Here is a 24739-nt window from a genome sequence, read left to right on the forward strand (position 1 = left end):
TGCTTGGGGATCTGGGGATCTCAAGCCGTCGGAAGGCGGCTGGGGCTCCGCTCTGTTCCGCTCCCTCCTCCCCCGGCAAGCCGTACCCCCAGGGACCAGGAGCCGGCTCCACAGCCCGGCTGTGGGGACCCACGAGAAGAACCACGGGCCCGAGCCGCTGGTGGAGGGAGAGACCGAGGGTGTCTCAGGGAGTGGGGGGATGGCGATGTCCAGAGCAAGGTGCGCCGGGGGGAGGAGACGCCGTCTGGGGCCGGTCAGGCTCCCCCCGACCCCCGCGAAGGAGTGGGAATAGATGGACAGTCTACCCCCGGGGGTGGGGAAGGGGCGCTCGGGGGCGGGGCCTGATGGAGGGGGCGGGGCGGGGGCGGGGCTCATGCTTTGGAGAAGGTGCCGGCCGCGGCGGCGGCGGAGGCGGCGGCGGGGGCAGGGCCGCCGGGCTCCTCCTGCCAGCGGTTCATGCAGCGGCGCCGCGCGTTCATGAAGAAGTTGCTGACGGTGTTGAGCTCCAGGCCGAGCTGCTGCGAGATGGTGACCTGCATCTCCTTGGACGGCCGCTTGTTCTCCTTGAAGATGGCGATCAGCGTGCGGCGCTGCAGGTCCGTGAAGACCAAGCGCTGCTTCTTGGGCTGCAGCGTCCGCTCCTTCTGCTGCTCCTGCTCCTTCCGCTTGCAAGCTGGGCGGCCGGCCGGCCGAGGAGGCGGCGGCACCGGGGCGGTAGCGACACGGGGCAGACGGGGCAGGGGAGCAGGGCGGAAGGAGCGAGAGGGAGAGAAAGGGGGGGAAGAGAGAAGCAGTGAGAGACAGAGACAGATAAAGGGAGAGAATGAGAGAGAGAGGAAGAAGAGAGAGATGGAGGGGGAGGGGGAGAGGGAGAGGGAAGAAAGGAGAGAGAGAAAGAGGGGAGAGAGAAGGAGGGAGAGGGAAAGGGGGGAAGAGAAAGACGGAGACAGATAGAGGGAGGGAATGAGAGAGAGGAGGGAGAGAGAGATGAAGGGGGAAGGGGAGAGGGAGAGGGAAGGAAGGAGAGAAAGAGGGAAGGAAAATACGACGGAGGGAGAAAGAGATGGAGGAAGGAGGGAAAGAAAGACCGATGGGATAGATGGGGAGAGAAAAACAGAGACAGAAACAGAGACAGACACAGAGACAAACACAGATAAGAGTCCAAGGAGAGACAGGGATGCACAGGCAGAGACAAAAAGAAGCAACAAGAGAAAGTCATACGTAACAGAGAGGCAGAGAGATCAGGCGCCAACAGAAACAGTAGGGGACACACAGAGACGTCAAGAGTAGAGAGAGACAGAGAGAAAGAGAAACAGGAAGAAACACCAAGACAGGGAAGTAGAAGGCAACAGAAGGAATGAGAGCATAGCACAAAAGGAGAAGGGAGGGAGGGAAGGAGAGAGGGAAAGGGGGGGAGGGGAAAGAGAGATGAATGAGAGAGAAATAGAGGTGTGTAGTGGGACAGAGTCAAAGAGAATTCATAAATTGGGGAGGAAAACCAAGAAACAGAAACACAGAATAGGATACAGGATGAAGGACAGGGTTGAGGCATGTTGGGAGGGGCAATGACATGTAGGAGACAGACACAGAGAAGAGAAAGAGAACAAGGACAGTAGAGTAAACTTCCCCTCCAGGGCCCCCCATCCTTCCTCTCCTTTTGTCCCTTCCAGGTGCCCTTTCAGCATGTCAACCCCCTTCCTTGGATCAGCATGCCTTCTTCCCAGCCCCCAAGTTAGCTCTAGGGCTTACAAAGTCTAAGTGGGGAGGGGTCAGAGGGTAGGAGCTGAGATAAGTTCAGAAAAGTAGTAGTTTCCCACCTCCATCCCACACCTCTCCTGGATCCCCCTGGCTGGCTTGAAATAATGAAACCTGCAGAGAGCCTCACTTCCTCTCCTGGGCTTCTGTGGACCCTGGGAGGAGGGCCCTTCTGTGGACATGGCAGGTGAGAAGGCTGGCAGGTTGGGAAAAAGGAGACTACCTCTCCCCTCCTCAATGCCAGACACTTTCTCAGGGTTGGCTGGGGCCCAAACACATTCAAGGGAACATTCTTCTCTACTCCCTGAAAATGTCCCTCTTTCACATGGTGTAAAGCTGGAGGCTCACTGTGACCCTCAAGCCCTCAGACACACGCTGAGGCCAAACTTCTTAGCATAGGACTCAGGGTCTAATGGGACCCCTGTGAGATGGTTTAGGTGAGGCCTCTTCATTATTCCTGCCCCCAGAACCTCTCCTCCACTCCCAGCTCTCCTGAGGGAATGACCATGCAGGGACTGTATAGGATAGAGAAGACTTCCTCTGACCAGGTCTTATCATTTGTAGAATCATAAGAACTAAACTTGGGAGTCAGAAGATGGGTTTGAATCCCCCTTAGTAGTTGTATACATCCTCAGCAAGTCACTTAACTCATGTGAACCTCAGTTTCCCCAGCCATAAGATCTAGAGGTTGAAATGAAGTGACTTTTAGCTCCAAAGGTTTATGGTTCTATGATCATTCCAGAGGTGACATGTTGCAGTGGGGAGTGTGCTGGTTCGGAGTCAGAGAATATGGGTCCGAATTCCAGTTCTGTGATTTATTAGCCGTGTACAACCTTAGGGAAGTCACTTTCCCATCCCAGGGTCAGTTTCCATATCTATAAAACAGAGACTAGACTAAATGTTCTTTAAGGGCCCTTTCAGCAGGATTTCCAGATCTGACTTAAATCAATGCCTTCATTTTACAGAAGGGGAAGCTGAGGCCCAGGCAGTCTCATCAGTTGACAGAGCTGTCGAATGACCCTTGTCTAATGACTCTCAGCCCAGGCCTCTTTCAGGACCAAATCTTATTAAAAACTGGGACCTAAGATGAGTTTCCCAACATAGCCTGACTGTAGCTTCCTTTGCTACCCTCCTCCCTGGGGTAGATGTATTTCAGGGGGTGGGGGAATATTACCACACGTGGAAACACTGTCCCTAGCTGGGAGAAAAGTCTGTTTCTCATCTAGGAATGAGATATCCTGATCCTAAATCTAACCCACCCCCACTCCCAATCCCTGACCCCAAAGGTTGACTGAAACCTTGGTCTTTATCTCTTCCCCATCCCAAATGGTATCCCTTGAATTGAGGGCCAGACCTAGGACCTTCTCTCCCTACCCTGCTCTCATGAGGTCCCTTGAGTTGACTGCCAGCCAAACGTAGTACTACTCCTTTGCTGTCCCAAGTTCCCCAAACTCCATGAGGTCCCCTGAGCTAGGACCTAACATTGATACTCTTCTCTTCCTTGTCCCCATAGGTCCCCTGAACTAAGGCATAAGTCTATGATCTTCTCAAGGAGTCATTTGAATTTATAGCTAAGGATAAGTCTTCCCCCATGAAGTCCTTTGAGCTGGGACCTGGGAATGGGACCACCCCCTCTCCCCCATGGGGTCCATTGAGCTGAGAGCCACAGGATGGACACACTTTGGGAAGGTTTGGGCCTAAATCCCTTATCCCAGGGACCCACCCCTCCATGGGGGCGGGGGGGCCTTTCCTTTGAAGTGAACCTCCCCACAGGGACCAGGGGTTCAGGGAAGGGCAACAGGGAAGAGAGGGCACAGGGCAAGACCTACCCTATGGGCATCAGATGCTTGCAAAAGAAACAAACAGAAGGAATGTTGTGATTGGATTTTGGTGGTATTTATGGACTTGTGCTGCCCAGCCCACTCCTTCCCTCCCGAGTGCTTCCCCTCCTCCCTTCTCTGCCCTGCTCTTCCAGCCCCCCTCCCTCCCTCCCCCAGTTCTATAGAAATCCCTCTGTGTCCCACCCCCACCTCCCCCACTATGGTTGGACATTAAATGCAGGCACTGTCTCCACAAGGCCCCTATGAAAACACTTAGCTTCTGCCAAGGAGGGCTTTGGTTAGCCTTTCCCACTAAGAGCAGCAACACTTGTCACACCTGCTTGTACTGCTAATAATTATTAACACAATAGACTATAATCACAATAGAAAATAATAGTGGTGACTCAGATTTCTCTAATGCTTTAAGACTTACAAAAATCTTTCCTCATAACAACCTAAAGTAGGTAGTGACCCAGAGAAAAGTTACCGGTTAATACAGTGTCAGATCTGAGACTTAAAGGCGGTTTTCTGGCTGTGATATACTGGGTTGGGGGAAGAGGTGGTAAGGGATGAGGGGCTGGACTTGTCGCATCAGTAACAGGGAGATGTGAAGTGGAGGCTGTGTAGGTCATTGATGATGGCTGTTGGGAGGGGTAGAGATAGAAGTAGGAAGGATACTGGAGACAGGCCCCATCCATTCTATCATTCTTGGTGACCTTTCTGTAGATGGAGACACCTGTGGGGCCCCAGATGTCACTACCCTTGACCAGGCTGAGAACAGGAGCCATCCTGTGGTCATAGCCTTCCAAAGATCCCCTCTCCCCTGTCTGACTGCCAGCTGGAATGCTGGGCGTGCTTTCTCAGCTCAGGCAGACTTAAGAAGGTAGAGGGAGACAGGCACTGGGACACTGAGATGATGTCCATGTCATTGGCCTGGGATCCTAGCACCAGATTCCAACATGGTGATTCTTGTTCTACTATGCAGATACCATACTTCACATTCATCCTGTTCTCTCCATTTAATGGGTTACAACACTAATTTAGGTTTTTATCATCTCTAACCTAGACTACACAATAATGGCCTAACTGGTTTCCCCTTTTCAAGTTTCTTTTTTCTCTAATTCCTCCACACCTCCCCCTCCCCTCCACAGTTGCCAAGTAGCTATTTCTGAAGCACAAATCTGACCATGCCACTCCCCTGCTTTAGAATCTCTAGCTCCCTATTGCTTCTAGGATTGATTACAAACTCATTTGATTGGCACTTAAAGACCTTCACAAGTCTGGCCCTGTTCCCCCTTTCCAGCTGGTTGGTTATACACCGTTCCCTTTCATACACTCTGGACACTAACCAAACTGACCTTGTGGTTCCTCATATGCCATATTGTTAACGTCATCACTTTTGCATAGCTTACCAATAATATCTCGTTTTATCCTCACAAGGACCCTGAGCACAGGTGCTATTATCATCTTCACTTACAGATGGGGAAACTGAGGCAGGTAGCAAGTCAGTTACTTGCCAAAGTCACACAGCTAGTAAGTGTATGAGGCTGGATTTGAGCTCATGTCTCTTTTGCACATTATGTCTACCATCTCAAAGCCCTTTCACAGATTGCTTGCTAGACCTGGAATGCTTTCCCTCACCTTTGATCTCTAGCTTCCTCCAGGGCTCCTGACAAGGGCCACCTTCTCCTCACCATCACCTTTGCCATCACCACTATCACTTTCACCGTTACCATCCCCATCCTCATCACTATCATCTCTATCACCATCCTCATCATCATTCTTGTCATTACTACCACCACCATCACTACCATCATCCTCATCACTGCCACTAATGTGATACGGTGCTAAGCTGATGGGGTGCCATCCATGCCCCAGAGCCAGTGCCTGTCTCACAATATAACAATGCCATGGCATTGGTGACACTACACTGTCACTATCCCCCATAATGACCTCAGGCCATCCTGTCACAGCTCCAAATAACAAAACAGACTCCATGTCATTTGGATGCCAAAATATCATGATCTTGGATATTATGGGATGGAACTGATGTCATGACACCCAATGAATCTTTGTGGGAAGGACAGCTCATGAGGGTTAGTGGACTGTAAGTTTAACATGAATCAACAGCATAATATACCATAGCCAAGGAAGCAAATGGGATCTTGGGCTTTCCTGGGAGGTGGGACATCCCAGGACTCAGGAAGTCTGTCTTTCCTGTGCCCTGGTCAGACATCAACTAGAGTACTGTGCTTACCTCAGATGAAAGTAAAGAAGCTAAACAGGTGTCAGGGCGTTATACAGTGGAAAGTGACCACAATGGGAAGGGTTTCTAAATTATGCCATAGACCATTTGAAGCATAAGGGGATGCTTAGTATGCAGAAGGGACTTAGAGGAGCTATGATCAGGGTCCTGGAGAATCTGGAAGTGGAAAGTGGCATCAGACTTGTTCTCTTTGATCCCATGGGGAAGAAGCAGGGGCAGTGGGTTGAAGCTGCAAAAAGGGAGGTTTAGATGTGATGGGAAAACTTCCAAATCACTAGAGCTGTCCATAAGTGGAACGGGCTGATTTGGGAGGCTTTTCCTCCCCAAAGGTCTTCAGTTGAGAGGATGGACAACCACTTAGGTGTATTGTGCTGTATTGTATAGGGGAAACACCTGTAGATTTGGAGATGATGAGGGAGATGGTAGAGACGTCAGTGATGATGTGTGGACTAGAAGATAGCTGAGGTCCTTTCTAAATGAAATTTTGTGATTCTGAGTAATCCTGCCTTGGTCCTGCCTGCCAGTGTCATGCCTCCTCCTCCCCAACTGTAAATCTGCTTTTGTGGGTTTCCAGGGGCTACAGGCACTCAGGGGGGGCCTCAACAAACCAGAGGCATAAAAAAACTTCTTTTCCTGCTGATGCAGCTAAATGTGCTCATTTTCCCCTCCCTTCCCCCCATTCCTCCCGTTCAATCTAATTACAGCTCCTTGGAACCAAAATCAATACCGGCTCAAGTCAGAGCTATTTACAAGAGGGAATGAGTGCCCAGCCTGAGGGAGCTTTTTCATCTTGGTCATCACCCATGGCTCCCTGCAGTAGCTTCCCTAGGTGCCCCTTGCTACTCCCAGAGGCTGGATGTATATAGATCTGTGGGAGGAAGTTCTGTCTAGGGCCATCATCAGAGTTAGGGTAACCCTCTCCCAGTGGCACTACATGACTCCCACCTTCTTTGACCTCCTTTCTGCATTGGGCTTCATTTTCTAATGTGTTTCTGGATTCAAGACCCTTTTACAGTCTGTTCTAGTCTACCACCTATCAATTAATAAGCATTAAGTACCTACTATTAAGTACCTTGACCTATTGTCAAGTACTGTGATGCTAAGCATTGGGGATACAAAAAGAAGCAAAAGATAGTCCCTGCCTTCAAGGTGTTTACAATCTAATGAGAGGGACAAAAAACATATCTATACAAAGCAAGCTCTATACAACACAAATAGGAAATAATTAACAGAAAGAAAGCACTGCAATTAGGAGGGGTAAAGGGTCCTTAAATCTTAGGATGTCAGAGGTCTTTTGGTCTAACTCCCCTTCCCCCCCCCTCAGCCCCCCTCCCTCCACCTTCAGGCAGAGGGAGGTCTAAGTCATCTTGGATAGTTACCTGTTCCTATAATGACACTCTGCAAACCTTTCCCAATCACTTTATTTCAATGTTTTATCCCACTGGTTGAGTGGAAGTTTTTGTTTGTCTGTCCATAATCTTTCCTGCTTTCACTTCCCCTCATTCTGAAACCCCTTATGTGGTTGAGATTTGTAATCATGGTCATCCTTTAGTGTCTTTTAGGAATAAACCAGCTTTTATCACCAATATCATACCACCGTACTTCTATAACATTACTATTCCCATCCCCATTTCCTTCACCACCATCATTGCTGCCATGACCACCATGCTCATTTTATCACCATTTCCACCCCTGTTTCCATGACTACCATCACCATCATTGTCTCCAGGCCTATCAACACCATCACAATATCACTAGCAAACTGTAACCAGGAATTCTGTCACCTGGGGGTGAATTCAGTTGAGTTGAAGGTGGGAGAAGTGGAAGACTGGAAGATAAGGCCACTTTTGTTCATGGTTGAGGCAGAAATCATGGGAGTTACATGTTCAAAGAAGGCTACATATGAAAGAAAAGAGTTTGGAGCCAACCACTGAACTTATTGGGGAAGAGGGAAAATGGCCTGGGGAGCCATGGTTGGCTACAACAAGGATCTAGACAAGATGGAATGAAGTTTTAAGAAGGAGAAGCCATAAGGTCATAGGAGCATAGATTTAGATCTAGAATGGGCCTCAAAGGTCATTGAGTCCAATCTCATTTTACAGATGAGAGGATTGGGGGTATTGACAGACTATGCAGATATGTAGGGAGGGACTTTTTTGTTATTAAAATTTGCTTAATAGGGAGATAGTAGGAAGAGAAAAATCATAAAAACACCTTCTTACTTGAAAAATTAATTTACAAATAAAACAAAATTCATACATATACTATAAAAAAGGAAAGAAAGTTGAGACCTAGAGAGCCTTGCCCTAGATCACTCAATTCTTAAGCATCAGACTACGATTCACTCAAATACAGCATCTTTTCCCAATATACTACGCTGTGTCCCAGTCTATAATTCTAATACTGTAATTGTATAATTCGATGAAAATTTATTTCTGAGTTTCTTTGAATATATAATTTTAATAGTCTGTAAGCCAAAGTTTCTGAGCAGTAGCTAAGGGGTAAGGGGACCTGAAGGGGGAAGGTATGCTCTCAAAGATTAAACTGTTCATCCAAACCTTAAGCACTCAGATAAGTTTATAGGATAAAGGACAAGTTTTCCTGAGTGGATGCTTGATTGCTAATTAATTAGCAGGTGAATCATTTACATATGGGAATGGAAGCTTTCCCCAGATCAGGGCTCTGTGCTGGACAGAGGTAGAGCTCAGGAAGGAAAGTCCCAGCCCTGGGAAATAGTCTCCAGAGTGATCAGACGGCCTTAGCCCTCCGCTGATCTCATGCCTCCAACATACAGCCCTGGTCCCTGTCGAGGCCGTTCCACATAGTGTGATGCTCCCATGCCTGCAACAAAGAAGGTGGAATTTCTGCTTGGTACATTGGAGTTCCTTAGTGACAAAAAGGTAAGAATGAACTATTTAAATGAGTTTGAAAAGATCCCAGAACAATTAAGGTCATGATCCTAAAAAACTGGAACAAGTAATGCTATAACTCAAAGGGACGTTAGAGGGCATCTAACCCAAGTCCTTTCTTGTACAGAGAAGAAAATTTAGTACCAGGGAGCGAAAGTGATTTAGCCAAAGTCACACAGTACCTTCTGAGGAGGCCGGAGGGATAATTCTGGGATTCTAATTCCCAGTCCAGCTCTCTTTCAATTGGACTATGCTGCAAGTGTCCAATGGGCCTGGATGGGTGAACCCAAAGGTTCCAAGCAATCTTAGCTGCTTCAGGCTAGAGCATCCTTAGCCTACTGGTTCCATCTACTGGCTGTGTACTAGAGACCTTGTGTTCCAATCCTGACTCTGGCTTCCGATTTGTTTTTCATCTTAAGCAATTCACCTCCATCCACACTAAAGGTGGGACTCAGTTTCTTCATCTGTAAAATGCGCCCTTGTAGGTTGATCTCGAAGAATCCTTCCAGCTCCGAGGTCCTGTGGTAATCGAAGTTCAAGGTGTCTCCAATGCTTGCGTGAAGCCCTGGCTGGGTAGCGAAACGAAGCCCACAGCCTAGAACCTGGCTGCTTTTCCTCACTGAGAGATCAAAGACCTGTCCCTCTCCCGAGAACAAGAGTAATGATGGCAGACTGGGTATGCTTCACATGACTCTCTTGAGTCTCTGATTTCCCGCCACCCCTCCATGCAAGCGTTTCCGTGGAGCCGAGGACTGCAGAGTTTAGCTCCAGAAGCCTCTGTTCACCGTCCTTACTTCCCCCCAAACCTCCCACCCTCCAGTCTTGCCCTACACAACCGTCAATTTTCTACCCACTTTTCTGAAGTGGCGGCGATTTGTTGGAATCACAAAAGACGGCTTTCAGCCGCAGTCGGGAAGTGGATCTGGGGGGTGTGAGAGGGAGAAAGGGAAAAGGGTGTGGGGGGAGGGAAAGGGGAAAGGGGAAGAGGGAGGAGAGAGGGAAAGCGAGGAAAAGAGAGCTAAAGGGAAGAGGGAGAAAGGGAAAGGCGCGGGCTCTGTTCCCTTTCTGTCTATCCCATCAGTGGGAGGTGGGACCAGAACAGGGGTGATGGGGAGCTTGGGGGAAGGGGCATGGGCAGAGTGCATGGAGGAGCCTGTCCACCAGGCTTGAGTCTCCTGCTCCTGGCTCTGCTCGGTTCTTCGTTCAGCTACTCCGCCATCCCTACTGTTACGTCCCTCTCTGGTCTGCTTTGAGCTTATGAAAAGGAGTGACGGTGGGAGATTTAGCGGAGCTGGACCGAGCTGAGGTGTGAAGTCGCCTTCAATTTGGGTATATTGGATGAGAGAACACAGCTGGAAGGGGCCAGGAGACACAAAACGTCAGCGTCGTTAAGGACCAGTGCAATCTAAGCTTCTTTTCGGCAAGGACTAGGGTTCTTATACACACACACACACACACACACACACACACACACACACACACACACACACACACACACACACATGCCTCTTTTGTGCTGGGAGGGTTCTTAGAATATAGAATGATAGAACAGGAAGGTTTTTTTATTTTTGATCACAGTATCTGAAGTATGAAGGTCTTTAGAACATAAAACATCGGAGCTGGGAGGCGCTTTAGAAGACGGAAGGTCACAATTACTTGGTGCCAAAGTTGGGTCGAGGATCTGAATCTCCCTCCTCCCAATCCCCTTCTTCTTGACTTATCCTGCTTAAGGAATAGGAAAACGTGTTCTTAGGATACTTTTGGAGCCAGTGACTGGCCTTTGTGCTAATTCAATTAGGGAACTCTGGACAGTTAAGAAGAGGGTCACTTTTTGGGGAAGGAGGTGTCCAGGACCCAAAGTCTAAGACATCAGTATAGACTTTTTAAAAAAAAGTTCTAGGGCAGTGGATACAGCACAGGAAGACCTGAGTTAAAATCTGGCCTCAAATACTTACTAGCTGTGTGACCCTGGGCAAGTTGCTGAACCCTGTTTGCCTCAGTTTCCTCAACTGCAAAATGAGCTGAAGAAGGAAATGGCCAACCACTTCAGTACCTTTGCCAAGAAAACTCCAAGTAGGGTCATGAAGAATCAGGTACAGACTAAACTACAACAAAAATTTCAAGTTGAGCTGTTTCCAGAAGTAAAAAATTGTAAAAAAAAAAAAAATCCCGGACATTCAAGTCTTCTGTGCTTCTTCTGTTTGGGCACCTCCATTTTATAATAGCTAATAATAATAATGGCATGTTTAAATAATGCTTTAAAGTCTGCAAAGTGCTTTACAAATATTATCTCATTTGATCTTCACAACACTGGATGATATATGCTATGATTATCCCAGTTTTATGGAGGGGAAATTGAAGCAAATAGAGATTAAGTGACTTACCCAGGAAAGCACATCTAGTAAGTGTCTGAGGCAGGATTTGAACTCAGGTCTTTTTGACTCAAACTCCTTGGCCCTCTCCTACTCTATTGTGTCACCTAGTGAGCCAGGGCAAATTTCTTCCCTTCTCTGATATTCAGCTTTCTCCTCTGCAAGTTTCAAGGGCTGAACCAGAGGATCTTTGAGTCCCCTCTTGCCTTAATATTCTGTGTTGCATGAATTCTGAGTGGCCTTGCTCAGTTGCAACGCAGAGTTTGGTAATTCACATTCCCAGCTCCCCTGCTCAAACCACTGAAGAGAAAATGCAGGGGCAGCCTTTATATAAACATTGTCCTTTCACATCTGTTCTATCATTTAATCCTTACTGGAGCCTTGTGAAAAGAGAGTTACAAATGAGGTAACTGAGGCCCAGAGAAAAGAAAGTGTGCCCAAGGTGGCACAACAAATTAATAGTGGAGTTGGGGATACCACCCTAGCTTTCTGATTCCCAGACTTAGGATCCTTTTCTGTGAAATAATCTGCTTACAAACCAGACTCTTCTCTCTCCTTTCCCTAGGGGAGATAACCTGTACTATTATTTACCCCTGATTGTCCCAACTTGGAAGGCTACCTACTCTTGCCAGGCCCTAGGCTAGTCAATGCTGCACTTTTTGATAAAAGCATGAGCCCACAGAATTCTGAGCTGGAAGGGACCATTGAGGATCATCTCGTTCCAGAAACATTGAATCTTTGAGTCACAGAAGGGACCTCAAAGGCCATCAATGCCTGAATTGAATCTCCTCTCCAACAAACCTGACAGGTGTGTCCAGCTTTTGCCCAAAGACCTCCAGTGTGGGAATTCCATCTATCTCTTGGGGAAACTTGATTCACTTTGGGAGGGTTCTGCCTTAGGCTGTTTTTCTTTACATTCATCCTAAGCTGGTGCTGCTGAAGCTTCTTCTACCCATGATTCCTCTAGTTTTGTCCTCTAGAACCAAACAAAAAATATCTTCCCCTCCTAAGTTTTTCAGCCTTTCTTCTCTGCACCAATCTTGTCTTCTTCAGGTCCTTCAACTACTGCTTGTCTGGCATGACTTTATGATTACCCCCCAATCTCCTGTTTTTGTTGATGTCCAGAGAGGGGAAAGTGTCTACACTTTTCCCATCCTCAGACCCAAGCTCTAGGTCCGATGCTGGAGGGAGAAAGACAGGCCTAGAGGAGGGAAGAAGATGGGGAAAGATGTAGACCAGGGGTGGGGAACCAACAGTCTTGAGGCCATATATGGCCCTCTAGGTCCTAAAGTGTGGCCCTTTGACTGAATCCAGATTTCACAGAATAAATATTGTTAATAAAAGAATTTGTTCTGTAAAACTTGAATTCAGTCAAAAGGTCATACTTGAGGACCTAGAGGGCCACATGTGGCCTCTAGATCATAGCTTCCTCACCCCACTGTAGACTATACTGGTCAAAGAAGTGGAAACTAACAAATCACATAATATAGGATAAAAAAATGGCAGCACATACATGGTTTCCCCCAATGGCATCCATGTCATTGAAGTAAATGTTTTCCTCTTTCTGCCTGACAACTTTTGCCAGAACTGAATGGATGATTGTTATCCACAGCCACCTGTGGCTGCCTGTATTGTTCTCAGGGTTGTTTTTATCACCATGGCCATGATGCTATCACTGTCTCTGTAACCTCCCTCTATCACCCTCTTCATGGCTACTTGTATCACAGCCTCGACAGTCACTGTTGCCACCATTATCATCACTGTCTCCATCACTAATTGGATCACCATCCCTGTGTTTGCCAGTAGGGTTACCCCCACAGCTATCTGGAATATTGTTCTCCAGACTGTCTGCATCTAGATCTCCCAAAAGACCGTCTCATTGTCCCCGTCACTGCCTTTACTACCATCTCCATGGATGCTGGCATCACTGGCCTTATGACTGCATGCAACACCATTGACCCAATGACTATATTACTGTCCCTTTGGACACTTCTCTCCTCCTCCCCAGGGCTCTCTGTAGCACAGCCCTTGAAGATTTTTCTATTACCTGCCTGGATCTCCGTTGCCCCAGTGACAATCACTGTCCCCCGGTCACTAACTGTATCGACATCCCCATGATTCCCAGTAACCCTGTACGTATAGCGGTTTGTATCCACATTACCACAGTGACATCATCATTGTTCTCATAACAACTGCATCACTAACCAAATTTTTGATGTTGTTGACTTGTTTCAGTCATGTGATGTTGGCAAAGATACTGGGGTAGTTTGCCATTTCCTTCTTCAGTTCGTTTTACAGATGAGGAAGCAGGGTAAATGGACTTGCTCAGGGTCATGCAGCTAGTATGTGAGGCCAGATTTGAAACTAGGTTTTCCTGACTCCAGGCCTGTGATCTATCCACTGTGCCACCTTGCTGCCCCATTAATCATGTGGTTGCCCATAATTCTGATTTTATAGTCATCTCTGTAACTTTCTGCATCATTGTTCTCAAGGTTGTTTGTATGAAAATTATACTAAAGACTGTATAACAATCCAATCGAACCCTGTAGCTCCATCCTTACGACTTTCTGTATCACCGTTCTCACATCTGCCTGTATTACCACTCTCTCCTTGGCTCTATTCAATACCATAAAAATACCAAGAGAATGTCCTTTGCTTACTCCATATCATTATCTGATGGTTTCAGATGATGACCGCCCCCAACCCTAGGCCCCATCTCACCAACCCCAGAAAACTGCGTCCATCTAGGGCATTTAAATGGGCTTAGGAAACTGAACATCCAACACTGAACTGGGTTAAATTTGTCAGTAATGAAAATTCCACTTGATTAATTCTCTATAACAAATGGGAGTGTTCATCATTGGCTGGAGGCAGTAGAACCAAGTTTATTTGTTTTATTTTCAAACATATTAAAGCAGGCTCAGCTTGGCTGAGCAGGGGGTGTCTGACTCCAATCAGGGGAATGGAAAAGAATTGGAACAGAACGGTAATGTCAGAGCGGGGAGGACCCTTAGAGCATAGAATGTCAGAGCTGGAATGACCTATAGAGATAATTTAATCCAGCCTCTTAATCGTACAGAAAAGGAAACTGAGGCCTATCAAAGTAAGATAACTTGCCCAAAGTCACACCTTGAGTCAGCATCAGAGAAAACTCCAAATAAAAATTATTTTTCTAATACCCTCATGTGAATAAAGGTTTTGACTTTTCAAGCTATTTTCACACATTATTTCGTTTTATCATCACAATAACTGTGGAAAGGTGAAAGACATTATCCTCATTTGGAATATAGGAAACTGAGATTCGCTCAGGTCCCAGAGGACTCAAACTCAGCTGACACTCTCTCCCCCCTTCCCTTTTCACTGACTGCCTGCCTATGTCTCCCATTCTTTTGCTGAGGACTATAGCCTGGACAAGCAATGTGTTTGCTGTGACTCTGGAAGAACTTTGATTCAGGAGGGGGTACCAACCTTTGAACTTGAACTTTTGAGATAGCTAGAGGGAGGAGAGTAGACTTAAGAAGTTTTTTGGGGGGTTGGCTATGTATGGGGATATGAACTTTCTCTCTTTCCCTTCCCTTCCCCTCTTGTCCCCCATTCCCTGCTCCCCTCCCTCTCTTCTCCACCCCTTCCCTCCTCTCTTCCCCTCTCTCATTCCTTCCCCTCCGCTCTCCTCCTCTCTTCTCTCCTCTTTTCCCCTCCCCTCTCTCCTCCTCTTCTCTCTCACCCCCTCTCTCCCCTTTCCTTCTCTCTCTCCCCTTCTCTTCTCTCCCCCACCCCCATCTCTGTCTCTTTCTCTGTCTCTCAAGAGCTTCTTTGAGGTAGAGGGTTTGGAATTCTTTTGCTTCACCCCAGAGGGCAGAGCTTAGTAATGCAGGGCAGAGGTGGGGAGCAGGAAAATTATGAGGAAGCAGATCTTGGTTCAGAACTTACCTGGTATCCTATGAACTTGGTTTTTTTAAAGAATATATTTTTAGAAATCCATTTCAGTATAATTGGTTTACTTGTAATCCTATGTGTTTTATTTTATAAAGACTATAAGAATATTATTTAAGAATATTATTATTTAATTTAAGAATATTAAGAATATTATTTAAAGAAATTAGAATATTTAAGAATATTATTTAAGAAAATTATTTAAAGAATGTTATTTAAAAAGAGTTCCACAGGTTTCATGAAATTGCCAGAGAGGTCCATTATTACACATAAATCTTAAGAGGTTTGTTTTAGAGATAGTGAGCTGCTTGTGACTGAAAGTGTTCAAGCACAGTCCATCTGAGCCCCTGTCAGGGAGGAAGTAGAGGGCATTCCTGCATCATGTGAGAGGTTGGGCTAGGTGACCTTGGAGGTCCCTTCTTATTCTGAGAGTCCATGGTTGGATGAGGTGGTGCCTCCTTCCCTTTCCCTCTCCTAGCAGGATGGCAGCTCAGTCAGGTGCCAAGACCTTCCCCCTGATTGAATGTGGCAGTTGGTAGTTAACTGGTTCAGATGTCAAGGACTTTAGCCTCTCCTTGATGTGTTTAGGTCAAAAGGGGGGATCAATACACTCAATATGTTCTAGGAGCTGGCCCAGGGATCTGCGGGTACCATTCCTGAGGATGGGGGGAGGCACGGAACAATCACAACCAGGCCAGAACGCCCAGGATCCTCCAGTGATTTGTGGTTAAGAGTGATGGGAAAAGGCAATTCTGGGACAACCATCCCAAACACAGGCCTCCTGCTCTTGTCTTCCCTTCCCCTGGGGAGATTCTCCTAGTCTAAACCCTCCATTCCCAGTGTTATCCTCTCCTTTTCTACTGACCACTAGAGGGGGTGTGCGCACTGTGGAGAAGAAATCTATATCTTCATAGACTAAGAGCTGGGAGGGCCCTTAGAACAGAATGTCAGAGCTGAGAGGGCCCTTGTAACATGGAATGTCAGAGCTGGGAGGGCCCTCAGAACACAGGATATCAGAGCTGAGAGGGCCCTTATAACATGGAATGTCAGAGCTGGGAGGGCCCTCAGAACACACTGTGTTAGAATACAGCACAAAATGTAGGAACTGGGAGGGACTTGATGGCATAGAATATAGAAAGGCTGTCCTGGAAGGGGCCTTACAATATAAAACATGGAAATTTTGAGCTGGATGTACCTTAGAACACAGAATATCAGGGCAGAAAGGGATACCTTAGAACATAAACCATAAATGTTAGAGTTGAAAGAAACCTTTAACATAGAACATGGAATATTTGTGTTGGAAGCAGTCTTAGTGGACCCAGAGTCAGGAAGACTTGAGTTCAAATCTGTCCTCAGACACTTCCTAGCTGCATGATCGTGGGCATTACCCTTTGTTTGATTCCATTTTCTTGAATGTAAAAATAGAGATAATAACCTACTTCGAAGGGCTGTTGTGAGGATCAAGTGAGATCATATTTGTAAAACACTTGGCACCATGCCTGGCATTTAGGGGGCACTATATAATTGCTCATTTCCCTCTGCTGTCCCCCTTAAACTATAAAACATGGAAATTCAGCGTTGGATGGACATTAGAATATAAGTGGTCAGAACCGGGAGGGACCTTAGAATAGAAGACCAGAACCGGGAGAGACTTAGAGCACAAGATCAGAGTTAGGAAGGACCTCAGAACATAAACCATGGATGACCAGGATGTGCAGTGGAAAGGATTCAGGATTTGTAGTTAAAAGACTTTCCATCCTGCCCCCCTCTCCGCCAAAAAAAAAAATCTGAGCTCTGCCACTACCTATGTGACCTTGAGTAAGTCACCAAGTCTCCTTTTCCTCATCTGTAAAACAATGGAACTGGATTGGATGACCTTGGAGGTTTCTAGAGCTGAGAGTCAGAATATGGGTATCAGAGTGGAATGGGTCCTTAGAATGTGAAGGTTAGAATGCCAGAGCTGCCAGGGTCCTGCCCTCTTTGTCTAAGAGCTGTGGACAGAAGAGGTGCCCTCCCCCCGAGGTCAAGGCAAACTGAGTTTACATGCCTTTTCTCTCTCCCCTCTCCCAAGGCAAGGCTGAGGAGGGACCCCTGGGGTGGGGGGGAGGAGTAGGAGGGGAGCAGCTCAACTTAGCTCAGCCCTGAATTGATCTGGGGGCTGTCAATTGCATTGGAACAGTCAGGAGCGACTTTGGCTCCAGGCTGCTGGATTTTGCAGATACAGCCTGTGTGTGTGTGTGTGTGTGTGTGTGTGTGTGTGTGTGTGTGTGTGTGTGTGTGTTCACAGTATATGTTGCACATTGTATGTGCATGCTTGATACCTGTACATGTGAATTGACTCCATGTGTGTAGTACATGATACCACACACGTATCATACTTGCATGCCATGTGTATTGTGTTCATGTATATGTGTTTGTATGTACTTGGGGTGGTAAGTTATGGAAGTGAAAGCCAATTTGAAGTGACTTGATACTGACTTTTGCTTCCGAGGTTTCTCCAGAGCCCAGCCCTACTCTCTGGGTAATTCCTCATAGTGTGGGGGTCCAGATGACCCAGGTCAATCACAGAACCATGGAGCTGGAAGGGATCTTAGAAACCATCTAGTCTAACTCCCTCATTCTGCATATGGGAAAACTGAGGCCCAGAGAAAGAAAATGCTTCACTCAGGGTTGCCAAGTAAATCCAGAAGGACAAGTAGAGGTGGGGACCCCTGAGGGCCAGGGATGCTATGGTCCCTGGGGAGGATGCTCATCATCAGTCAACAAGCATTTATTAAGTCCTTACTATATGCCTGACATTCTGCTAAGTGTTGGGGATAGAAAGAAAGGCAAAAGACAGTCCCTGTCCTCAAGCAGCTTACATTCTGATGGAGGAGCAATTAGGGGGCACAGAGGATGGAGCACTGGGCCTGGAGTCAGGAAGGCCTGAATTCCAATATGGCTATGTGACCCTGGCAAGTCACTTCACCTGTTTGCCTCAGTTTGCTCATCTATAAAATGGAGATAAATAACACCCTCCTCTCAGGCTTGTTGTGAGGATTAAATGAGATAGTAATTAAGTGCTTAGCATACTACTTGATATATAGCAAACACTATATAATGATAATATATTATCTGACCAAAGGGGAAGTCACTCTCCTTCCCCACTACCCCTTCTGGAGATTTCCTGATTCATCTGAAAAGTCAGAGTTGAAGGGGAGCGGACAAGGTGGGAGAGGGAGGAAGGATAGTGCTGAGAGCCAAGAACACACCTGCTGCCTTCCTCCAGTCACCTCCAGCTGTGCTCGAAATTGGTTGATCAGTTGCCAATCACATCCAGGGATCAGTTCAATTAAACAGGAACCCCCTACCCATGCTCTATTGGGTGAAAAACAGTTGGCACTGCATGACAGATATTTGGTCTGGGTGGTGTTTCTAGTCACATTTACGTCTTCCTCTCCCTTCTCCTCTTTCCCCTCCTGTCATATTGGATTTCTATTATTTTTTTTAAAAACTATCATACAGCCTTCTGTAGGAGAAACTAAGGAAATGGAGAACTCTGCTGGGATAGGCAAACCACCAAGTCTTCTGGAAGAGTAAGTACTTCAAAGGTCTTTGCAGCTGTTTTCCTGCTAGCCATTGAGACAAGCAAGACATTTAAACCATTCTTAGCTAGCCCTTTGGTCCTTTTAAAATACAAGTAGGAGTTTAGGTGAGAGAGATCCTAGAATACTAGAATGTCAGAGCTGCAAGATGGCTTAAGGTATAGACCCTGGAAGCACTTAGAGCACATGATATTCAAATTGGGATGGGCCATAGAATGTGGAATGCTAGAGCTGGAGTGTGGGGCGGGTGGGGGAGGAGGGCTTGGAGCATGGAATGTCAGAGCTGGGAGGGCCTTTAGAACCCAGAATGTCAAACCTGAGAGGGCATTTAGGACCCAGAATGTCAGAAATGGGAGGGCCCTTAGGACACAGAATGCCAGAACTGGGAGGGGCCTTAGAACATAAACCATAGAAGTTTAGAGTAGAAAGGAGACTGTTACATCACCATTTGACCTGACCTCCTCATGTTACTGATGGGATAACTGTGGCTCACATAAGCAGAAATCACTTACCTAAATTCACCTGGCAGGTCAGTAGTGGAGGGAAAACATGGACCCAGGTCTTCTGCTTCTCAGCTCCCAGGGACTGCTGCACATGAGGACTCACCTGAGGGTACTAGTACCAGGTTTCCAGTCCATTAAAGAAATGTGCATGTCAGGGAGATGAGATTTCTTCACCTTTTTTGGATCAAGGACCCCTTGGGCAGTCAGTTGGGTGAATCCTATGGACTCGTTAAAATCATGCTTTTAAAGGCATAAAATAAAATATATGGGATTGCAAAGGAAATATACTGTCATCAGAATTAAAAGATTTTTCAATAATCCAAGTTCACAGACACCAGGTTAAGAATCTTTACTTTAGGGACAGCTAGGTGACATAGTAGATAAGGCACCAGTCCTTGAATTAGAAGGACTTAAGTTCAAATCCAGTCTCAGATACTTACTAGCTGGGTGACCCTGAGCAAGTCACTTAACCCCTGTTTCAAAGAAGAAATCCTGCTTTAAGGAGACCCTACAAAGACTGGCCTCAGAGGTCATTTAGCCGAACTACTTGAGTAAGCTAGCTTCAGACACAAAGCTGAAGGAAGCCAGCCCTGATCCTGTCAGAGTAAGAATGGCTCAGTGCAACCCCTCCTCACTGCTAGAGAGACACAAAGTCAAACATCATCAGTACATCTGGAGACTAATTTTTTACAACCATTCATTCAAGCTCTACCTTGGCCACTAGGTGGCGCCATGGTACAGAGAGCACAGAGCCTGGAGTCAAAAAGACCTAAGTTCAAATGTCACCTTCCTAACTGTATGACCCTGGACAAGTCCCTTCACCTGTTTGCCTCAGTTTCCTTCTCTGTAAAATGAGAATGATAATAGCACTTGTTGTAAGGACCAAGTGAAACAATAATTGCTTAGCAAAGTGCTAAGGAGATACATAGTACTTCCTATATTCATACATGGTATTTCTATGTACATACACTGTATTTCCTACATACATTTCATTACAAGGTAGGTGCTATATAAATGTTAACTGTTATTATTACCTCCTGCAAGAGGTCTTTCCGGATCCCCCAGATTAGTAGTGTTTTTCCCCCAAATTGATTTTTATTTGTCATATACATGTACATATATGTATATACATATATACATACTTATACATAGATACATATATGTGTGTGTATATATATAATATTTTTGTATTCACTTACCTGTCTCCTCCTAGTAGGATGTAAACCCTACGAAAGCAGGGATGGTTTCACTTTTATCTTTTCATTTGTGCCCTGAGCACATAGAAAAATGGCCAGCACATATTAGGTGCTTAATAAATGCTTGTTGAATTGATTTGTTCACTTCATAAACATTGATTAAGCACCCATTACATGATGTGCTCAGTGCCGCGGGAGGTACAAAAATAAATAAGATTTGGTGCCCTCGCCATGGAGCTTTTCCTCTAAGAAGACCGATAAAATACTAAGTAATGCCACTAGGTGGCGCCGCGAATAGAGTGGTGAGCCTGGAGTTAGGAAGACGGGTTCAAATCCTGCCTTAACTTACTAGCTGTGACCCTGGGCAAGTCATTTAATCCCATTTGCCTCAGTTTCCTCATCTGTAAAATGAGCTGGAGAAGGAAATGACAAATCATGCCAGTATCTTTGCCAAGAAAACACCAAATGGGGTCATGAAGAATTGAACATGACTCAACAACAAGAGGAGCTGTGTGGTGCAGGGGAGAGAGAGCTTTGTCTTAGAGTGAGGGAGACCTGAATTCAAATCCAGACTCTAATGCATACTAGCTATGTGACTCTGGGCCCCGGGCAAGTCACCTCTCAGTGCTCCAGGGAATTCCTGGAGACTACAATTTGCAAAATAGATGCTAACTGAAATGAGATGTGAGAGAGAGAGAAAGAGAGAGACAGAGAGAGAGAGAGACAGAGAGACAGAGACAGAGAGACAGAGAGAGACACAGACAGAGACAGAGAGACAGAGAGACAAAAAGAGAGCGTTGGGGGCAGCATGCAGCTATGGGCAGAGCCATGGATGTAAAGTCAGGAGACCTAGGTTCAGATTCTGACTCTGACCTTTACTGGCAAGTCTTTTAACTTCTTAGCCTCAGTTTTCTCATCTTTAAAATGGAGGTAATGATACATCCATCTCAACTTGGTTATGAGGAGGGCCATCTGTAAAACTTGAGGTGCTCTAGAAATGAGAGCAGTCCTTAGTTTTCTCAGAGGAAAGAGTATTTATAAAATGGGGCCTTGAAGGATGGATAAGATCTAACAGAGAAGTTACTAGAGGTGGGGAGCCTCCCTTTAGAATTGGAACTCACTGCTTTTTCCCATCCCAGTTTTCTGAGGGTAGGAGATAGGAAGGGAGAGAGGAAGATATTTCCAAGTCTCTGCTGACATATGAGAGAGGGCCTGGACTGTGTTGCCCTTTGGAGCTGGAGTGTGTTGATTTCTCTGATTCAATCACCTGTCAGCAGGTCAGAATGAATCTTCTAAACTGAGCCAAAGGATCCCTCTCATCATCCCCTGATTATCTTCACTGAGTCAGGCAGAGCCAGGCACAGAGGCGAGACCTACACTTTTCAGTCTCCTGCCTCCTTCTTGGGAAGTAGGGATCAAGTGTGTATGTATGTATGTATGTGTGTGTGTGTGTGTGTGTGCCACTGTGGGTTTAAAAAAAGGAATGCACATATGTACATGTAAGACCATAGAGTCCTTGATATAGAGCTTAGAAGGAACCTTAGAAGCATTCAGTCCAGTTCCCTCATTTTACATTTGAGGAAACAAGCCCGTGGCAGGAGCATGAGGTGTTCTTATATGACTACATTTGTGTGTGTATGTGTGTTTGTCTGTATTGATACTTTAGTAGATCTGTACTTCCATCAGTGGGGGGCATGCCATCCAATAGTGTAAATCTTGAACCCTGCCTTGCCTTCCTCTAAGGCCTTTGTCTGAGTCCCCCCCAATAATTCTCACACTAGGATCCCTTGAACAGGCTGGGGACCTTTCTCTAAGCCTCTTGACATTTCTTACAATATCTTCTTTTTGATTTCTTGCCACCCACTGAAGATCATTTTGTATGTTTCTTCATTTTATGAGTTGCCATGAGTGTCATTACCAAATAGCTAGCTCCTGGGGACAAGCCTTTTGATCTTCAGCTAGGCTGGTCCTTGTAGAACAGGCTCCTTCTGTTGGTGGAACCATATCTGAAGCCTTTCTTACATGGCTAAAAATGCCTTTACCAGCCCAGGGTCTTGCCTCATAGATAAGTGGTCAAAGGATGTGAAACAATTCTTAAAAGAATAGCAAATATGAACAACCATATGAAACAGTGCTCCAAATCCCTGCCAGTAAGAAAAATGCAAGTCAAAACAAAACTTAAGTTTCACCTCACATTCAGCAAATCAGCAAAAATGACAAAAGACAGGAAGAGTCAATGATGGAGGGATTGTGGAAAGATAGGCACACTAAAACGTTGGTAAAGCTATGAAATAGTACAACCATTTTGGAAAGCAACATGGAATTATGCAAATTAAGTGGCTAAAATATACTATACTTTGACCTAGAGATTCCATTACTGGGTGTATACCCCAAGGAGTTCAGCGATGAAAAGAAAATCTCCATATACACCAAAATATTTATAGCAGCACTTTTTTGTGGCAGCAAAGAACTGGAAACAAAGTGGTACCTATCGATTGGGAACGGCTAAGCAAATTGTGGTACATGAATATAATGGAATATTACTCTGTTGTAGGAAGCAATGAATGTAATGAATATAGAGATTCATGAAAAGACATACATGAACTGACGCAAAGCGAAGTAAGCCGAGTCAAGAAAACAACATAGTCAATAGTTCTTATAATGTAAATGGGAGGAACCATAGCAAAATAATTTCTAAAAAAAGAATGATGCAAAACTGCAAAAAACAAGCTTGGCCCCAAAGGAGAGATGGGAAAAGACATATGTCCACTCCTCTTCTTTGCTGGGTGGTGGGGGAGGGTAATGAGTGTGGAATAATTCCTATATTGTCAGATTTTAAGATCTATTGATTAGTTTTAATCCATTTTTCTCTTAAAAGATATTATTTCTTATACACAAGGACTCTCTGGCAGGGGCCAGTGGAAAGGATACAGGAGAAAAACTAGGAGATATAAAAACAAAAAGATATCAATACAATTTATTTTGGAAGTGCTCACAGTTATCCTTACATCATGATAAGCCATTGAGTCAAGACTTTCTACTCTTGTTTAGTGATATGTAATTTTGGGGGCCTGATTGGAACCTGTCACTTTCTCAGAGTACGGAACTGCTGGAAATGAATTTCATGGTGCAAATATATATCCCATCTGTAGTTAATAGTGGGAAAGAATGGTCTGGGTCACTATAAGTGACCCAGGGTCACATAGCTAGCATGTGTCAGAGGCAATATGAATCCAAGTCTTCCCCACTCCAAGGCTGGTCTTTGATCTTTTGTTCCATGCTATTTCTCAGTGATAGCCAAAATTAGAGTGTGATCATAAACTGCTTGAGGGCAGGGACTCTGTTCTGTTGACTTCCCCCAGTTCCCAGGTGTTTAGTGGATGGGTCTTAGAAGAACGAATTAATATAATAGATGTCATCTATAATAGATGACAATTATGATGATGAATTCCTAACATACGTGAATATCAGAGCTGGCAGACTTTTGTTTATCATCCAGTTCAACCATTTCATTTTACAGAAGGGGAAACTGGTATCTTCATTGTGTGTGTGCATCTGGATGTATATCTAGGTTTTCCTGTATATTCTACACATGTATTTGTGTTTCTGTGTGGGAGAGGATTTGACTCAATAAGTCAATAACAGAGCCTGGTCTAGAACCTAGGACTCCTTACTCTCTGTTGTTGCTCAGTCATGACCTCCTGTGAGGTTTTCTTGGCAAAGATACTGGAGTGGTTTGCCATTTCCTTTCCCAGTTCATTTTACTAATAAGGAAACTGAGGCAAACAGGGTTAAGTGACTTGCCCAGGGTCATACAACAACTAGTAAGTGTCTGACATCCAATTTGAACTCGGGAAGAGTCTTCCTGACTCCAGACCCAGCTCTCTATCTATTTTGCCATCTAGCTGCCCTTAGGGGTATTTACATGTGATATTTAATCCATGTTAGCCAACTGTGGGTCAGGTCACTCTGCAAGCAAAACCAGCAATGGTTCTTTTCCTTTTCCTTCACTTTCTCCTTCTCTTCCTCCTCCTCCTCCATCATCATCATCATCATCATCATCATCATCATCATCATCATCATCTCACCTTTTTCGATGAGATTCACCTAGAAATAGTCCTAGGATATTGTTTTCTTCTCTTGTTTTTGGTTTTATATTTACTATTCTGTAGACTACTGCACAAGTGGATAAAATAATGCTTTCCATAACTAAGTACAATACTTTGAGAGTTCAGCTCATCTGTTGTAGGCTCAGACATCTTTGGGACAACTCCAGGAGCAGCCAGGATGAGGGGACTGAGGGTGAGAATGATGTGTACCTCATCTATTACTGCATGGTTTTGATTTCTTCCGCCAATGCTCAATATTTCGAGAGCTTTTTGTGTCACATGCCTTGAAGAT

General features: G+C 45.6%; 1 protein-coding gene and 1 long non-coding RNA gene across 4 annotated transcripts in view; one reads left to right on the forward strand and one right to left on the reverse strand.

Annotated features, from left to right (window-relative positions):
- Positions 1-371: 371 nt before the first annotated feature.
- ONECUT3 (one cut homeobox 3) overlaps positions 372-24739 on the reverse strand; it is a 46213-nt gene continuing 21845 nt past the window's right edge. Inside the window, exon 2 of the mRNA XM_072601542.1 lies at positions 372-673. Coding sequence (XP_072457643.1) covers positions 372-673 — 302 coding nt within the window. The remainder of the gene's footprint in view (positions 674-24739) is intronic.
- On the forward strand, positions 5096-9436 carry LOC140499736 (uncharacterized). 3 transcript variants are annotated; one of them, XR_011965529.1, is made up of 3 exons: positions 5096-5671; positions 8636-8741; positions 9236-9436. It is a non-coding gene; the product is annotated as an uncharacterized lncRNA (long non-coding RNA). The 3 variants fall into 3 exon arrangements; XR_011965527.1 differs by having other exon boundaries at positions 5097-5682; XR_011965528.1 differs by lacking the exon at positions 5096-5671 and adding an exon at positions 7273-7875.

The sequence above is a fragment of the Notamacropus eugenii genome, chromosome 4 (assembly GCF_028372415.1).
Source record: "Notamacropus eugenii isolate mMacEug1 chromosome 4, mMacEug1.pri_v2, whole genome shotgun sequence".
Classification (NCBI taxonomy): domain Eukaryota; kingdom Metazoa; phylum Chordata; class Mammalia; order Diprotodontia; family Macropodidae; genus Notamacropus; species Notamacropus eugenii.